The sequence below is a fragment of the Miscanthus floridulus genome, chromosome 8 (assembly GCF_019320115.1).
Source record: "Miscanthus floridulus cultivar M001 chromosome 8, ASM1932011v1, whole genome shotgun sequence".
Classification (NCBI taxonomy): Eukaryota; Viridiplantae; Streptophyta; class Magnoliopsida; order Poales; family Poaceae; genus Miscanthus; species Miscanthus floridulus.
In genome coordinates, this window is record NC_089587.1 from 148190371 (window position 1) to 148196138 (window position 5768).

The following is a 5768-nucleotide window of genomic DNA, read 5'->3' on the forward strand; positions in this document are numbered from 1 at the left end:
AGTGCAACCACGTCACTGACCTCTACATGATCAACCCGACTGACTTTGGTTAGCCCGCACTCATGGTCAACATGGTGGCTGTTCGCCAGCCCTCGGATGATCCCTCTCTTCTGACCGAATCTCTTCACAACATTTTGAACGAGACCCCAACGATTATTCTAAGGGCTCAACCAAGACCGTATCAAGCTGCCCTACTTTCCCTCTGGGGTTTGGGGGCATGATTTTCCACGTCAACCATGATAACATCACCAAGGACGGTGAAACCGCTAAAGAGCACGAAGCTCGTCTAGCGAAGAACGCCGATCGCCAACGTCACTGAGATGCAGAAGTAGTGCAAGGGGCTGACGAGGATGGTCACGGCCCGCCCCGCCATCAACGTAATAATCTGGAGGAGGCATTTGACATGGTGGGCGACTAGCCAGTCTACCAGACTCCAAGCGCTAATCGAGCCGTCGCTTTCAACAAGCTCGACATACTCCCTCACACTCCAGAGGTCGAGAAGGTTCGAGCACATATCATAGCAATGCAAGTCCAAGTCAATGAGTTCCAGAACAATGCCCAATCTTATTCCACCATATCAGCTCATAGCCGTTGCTCCCGCCGCAATGAAGGAGGCCAATATCATGGCACCGAGGGCCCTTGACCTCAGGCTGGAGGTCCCTACCTCTATAGTGGATCTAGAGGCAACTATGAAGCTCATTCACGCCATGACGGCCGCCCACCGTGCCCCCAAGGAGGCCGGGCTGGCAACCACAACCAGGAGGTCAATCAACCGCTCCCTCGTGACCTTTGTGACCATATCAACGCTACCACAGATGTCTACAGTCGCATAAAAACAATAGGTCCGCACATTATGAAGCAGAGATGGAGCATCGCTGGCAATTCGATGCCAAACATAAGGGATTTGTTGCCCGTCAAGCACCACTTCTTACCGACGCATTAGGATTTCGCCCCTTTGTGGAAAGGCTTCGAGCCATCTGGTGGCCTGTGGGTTTCAAGGTTCTTGGTGTTAACACCTATGATGGAAAGGCCAACCCTACTCAGTGGCTAACTCTATATGAGATCACCGTGAGAGCCGTAAGCGGAGATGAAGACGTCATAGCAAACTATCTACCCATCATGCTTAACCAGTCTGTGAACAACTGGCTCCTTAGCCTATGGGAGAATTCCATCCAATCTTGGGATGACCTTGAGAAAGTCTTCACCGACAATTACATGGCTACGTGTGAGCAGCCCGACACCAAGTATGACCTAGAGAAGCTTCATCAATCCTCCAAGGAGTCCCTGCATGACTTCATCAGGTGCTTCTCAGAGATAATAAATTTTGTTCCCAACATCACTGATGCTGAAGCCATCGCCGCTTTCACCAAAGGACTCTGGCATAAGAAACTCCATGGCAAGCTATACCGCAAGAGGCCCACAACCATCGGTGAACTGATACAAACATCAAATGAATATGCCGACTCCAAAGAAGCCAAACAGGCTGCTCGCTCCACTCACCACCAACACTATGATGATGACCGTCATGAAGATAGGCGCTACGATGATCGTGACCGCCGCCATGACGACCACGACCGCCGCCAAGATGACCGTGAGCCCCAGCATGACGACTGCCCAGATAGCTTAAGAGGTAGACAAGGCCATCATCGCCAGCCTGGTAACTCCATCAACACCATCAACGCCCGTGCCAAGCGCACCTACGACGCTGATTTTGGCAACCTGCTAGACAGTCGATGCCCTATCCATAAGGATGCCAAGCACACCATGCAAGAGTGTAGAGGCCTAAAGATAGCACTTGGTGGTGAATCATCAAAGAAACCATGACATGATGATGATGAGACTGAAGATGGTCAAGGCGGAGAATGAGGCAAGAACAAGGGCCCAACCTACCAGGACCCACCAAGACCATCGCCACCATCTTTGGTGGGAGAGCTGTCTCTAAAGACAAGCAGGAGCAGTAGCTTGTAGCATGATGTGTCATGTCAGTCACTACATATGATGGAACCGTCACTGATCCAAAGTACCTCGACTAGTCAGAGCACCCGATCACCTTCTCTAGGGCCGATCAGTGGTCGGATATCCCATACCTCGGGCATTTACCACTCGTCCTAGATCCCAACATCAAGGACATGCGCTTCCAGAAGGTCCTCATCGACAGAGGGAGCACCCTCAACATCCTATTCGCTAGGTCCCTAGAGGAGCTAGGGATCAAGAAAGAAGACCTTACCCCCATGGACTTTCCATTCTAGGGGATTGTTCCTAGAAAAGCATCCTTGCCTCTAGGATAGATTACACTGTCGGTACAATTCGGCACCGCCAAGCACTTCCGCATCGACTATGTCAACTTCTTGGTTGCTGACTTCAACATGGCGTACCTTGCCATCCTTGGCCAACCAGCTCTTGCCAAGTTTATGGCTATGCTGCACTACACGTACCTAGTCTTGAATATGCTAATGGAGCAGGGGGTCCTCTCCCTGTGCGCCAACCTCGACATCACCTACTCCTGCAAGAAGGAAAGCTTAGCGTTCATCGTGGCTACTGACATCTCCATCCACATGCAAGACTACCTTGCGTGTTCGCAGTAGATTTCCCCACAGGACCTGGAGATCCCAACCATGGAGGCTGCCTAAGCGTCAACCAAGGCCAAGGAGGTGAAGGAAGTGGTCCTCATCCCTAGCGGCCAGTCTAAGACTGCTCAAATCAGGGCCGACCTCGATCCCAAATAGGAGGACATGCTCATGAGTTTCCTAAGGGAGCATGTTGACATGTTTGCATGGAAACCAGTGGATATGCCTAGCATGGCTCGGGAGCTGATCGAGCACTCCTTAAATGTCTTGGCGACCGCCAAGCCGATCAAGCAGAAGCTTCAACGATTCACACAGGACAAAAAGGAGGCCATTAGGGTAGAAATAACTTGGCTCTTAGCCGCCGATTTTATCAAAGAGGTGTATCATCCGGAGTGGTTAGCCAACCCAGTTCTTGTAAGAAAAAAATAAAGAATGGAGAATGTGCGTTGATTACACGGATCTCAACAAGCACTGCCCTAAAGACCCCTTCGGCTTACCTGACATTGACGAGGTCATAGATTCTATAGCCGGTTGTGAGCTCCTGTTCTTTTTAGATTGCTACTCTGGTTATCACTAGATTGCACTAAAGGAAGAAGACCAGATCAAGATGTCATTCATTATGCCCTTCGGCGCCTACTGCTACACGACCATGTCCTTCGGGCTCAAGAATGCGGGTGCGACTTATCAAAGAGCCATCCAGCGCTACCTCAAGGACCAGACCAGGAAGAATGTTGAGGCTTACATCAATGACATGGTGGTTAAGTCTAAGACTGCTGACACCCTCATCGTCGACCTCACCGAAGTTTTTAAAGCCCTGAAAGTGTATCGATAGAAGCTAAATCCCACTAAGTGCATTTTTGGCGTTCCATCCGGTATCCTATTAGACAACATCATCAGTTGTCGTAGCATCGAAGCCAACCCAAAGAAGATTGTGGCGGTGACCAACATGAAGCCATCAACCTATGTCAAGGATGTCCATAAGCTAACGGTGTGCATGGTAGCTTTAAGTCGTTTCATACCTCGTCTAAGCGAAAAGGGACTCCCCTTCCTCAAGCTACTCAAGGTTCAAAAGAAATTTGTCTGGTCGGAGGATGCTAACAAGGCATTCATCGAGCCCAAGCGGTTCCTAACCACACCTCTGATCATGACCACCCCCAAAAGGATGAAACCCTACTAATCTATATCGTAGCGACCAATCGGGTAGTCAGCACCACCATTGTTGTTAAACGAGAAGAGGATGGACACACATACAAAGTCTAGCACCCAGTGTACTTCATTAGCTAGGTCCTAAATGAGTCTAAGACTCGCTACCCTAGGTCTAGAAGCGGTTGTACGCCATCCTAATCACATCCTAGAAGCTCCATCACTACTTTGACGCCTACCACATAGCGGTAGTCATAGAGTACCCACTCAGAAACATCCTCCACAATAAGGAAGCCAGTGGCCACATCATTAAACAGGCGGTTGAGCTCGGCACCTATACCATCGACTTCAGGCCTCACCACACGATCAAGTACTTCAATGGGTCTCATCGACTTCATCACCGAGTGGACGGATATGTAGACTCCTATCCTGATCGACCACCCGAGCACTAGACCATGTACTTCAATGGGTCTCTCAATGTTGATGGTGCTAGGGCAGGTGTATATTTCATCTCACCATTGGGGGATAAGCTTTGCTATGTCCTTCACCAACACTTCCGAGCATCTAATAATACCACTGAATACAAGGCGGCACTTCATGGTCTCCATATAGCTATCAAGCTCGGCGTTAAACACCTCTAGGTGTATGGCAACTCTGCACTCATGATCAATCAGCTCAACAAGGATTGGAATTGCACTAATGAGAAGATGGATGCTTACTACGCCATGATAAGGAAGTTAGAAGACAAGTTTTACGACATCGAGTACAAACATATGGTCTGGGCTGACAACCAAGCAGACGATGAGCTGTCAAAGTTAGGGTTGACCCAAGACGAAGTTCTAGCTAGAGTGTTCATCCAGGACCTAGTGACGCCTTCCATCAAGCAGGGGCAAGAAGGCATTGAAGAAAAGCCACCTGCTGAGCTGTTAGTCGCATCGATCCCTAGCCCGAGCAGTGATTGGAGGGAACCTTTCATCAAATACCATACCACTACAGACGTCCCGGGTGACAACACAGAGAGAGAACGCCTCACTCGCCATAGACAGCATTACATCCTAGTCGAAGGAAAGTTATATCACAAGAACGCCAAGGGAGAGCTACTCTAGAAGTGCGTTTCCATGGAAGAGGGTGAGAAGATACTCAAGGAGATCCACACCGGCACTTGCGGTAATCACACAGCCTCTAGAACACTAGTTGGCAAGGCCTTCCGAGCTGGTTTCTATTGGCCTTTAGCGGTTGCGGATGCTGAGGCATTCATTCGCCGGTGTGAGAACTGTCAGTTTTTTGCTAAGCAAATCCACGTCTTGGCCTAGGCCTTGCAAATGATTCCTGCATCTTGGCCCATCGCATGCTAGGGACTGGATATGATTAGGCCCTTCAAGCCCACATCAAGAGGTTTCCGCTGGGTCTACGTCTACATTGACAAATTCTTCGAGTGGATCAAATACAAACACCTGGTCCAAGCTATAGAGAAGAAGGCAGCCGAGCTGCTTGATGACATAATTCATCGGTTTGGCTTGCCGAACAACATCATCACCGACTTGGGGTCCATGTTCACTGGTGCTGATTTTTGGTACTTCTGTGATGAAAGGTGCATCTTAGTTAAGTATGTCTCAATCGCACACCCTAGGGCTAATGGCCAAGTTGAGCTCACCAACGGTGTGATTCTCGACACATTGGAGAAGAGGCTCTATAAGAACGAGCAGAAGCACCCCGACAAGTGGCTCAAGGAATTGCCAGCTATGGTCTGGGGACTAAGGACCCAACCTAGTCGCAACATTGGCGTCTCCCCATACTTCATGGTTTTTGGTTTCAAGGCCATTTTACCAGCCAACATCGCCATCCGAGCACCTAGCGTGGAGAACTACAACGAAGAAAACTCCGACCAAGCCCAGCTCGTTGAGTTAGATAGCCTAGAGGAGGAGCGCCTGGTTTTGTGTGTTTGAATAGCGAAGTACCTTGACAACATGCAAAGATACTAGAACCGCAATGTCAACGATTGATTCTTCGTGGTCGGAGACCTAGTGCTCTGCAAGAAGCAGAAGACCGATGATATGC

General features: G+C 49.5%; 1 protein-coding gene across 1 annotated transcript; it reads left to right on the top strand.

Annotated features, from left to right (window-relative positions):
- Nucleotides 1-864: 864 nt before the first annotated feature.
- On the top strand, nucleotides 865-1824 carry LOC136469995 (uncharacterized). The gene has a single exon (XM_066467983.1). The coding sequence runs from the start codon at nucleotides 865-867 to the stop codon at nucleotides 1822-1824; it is 960 nt and encodes a 319-aa protein (XP_066324080.1).
- Nucleotides 1825-5768: the final 3944 nt, after the last annotated feature.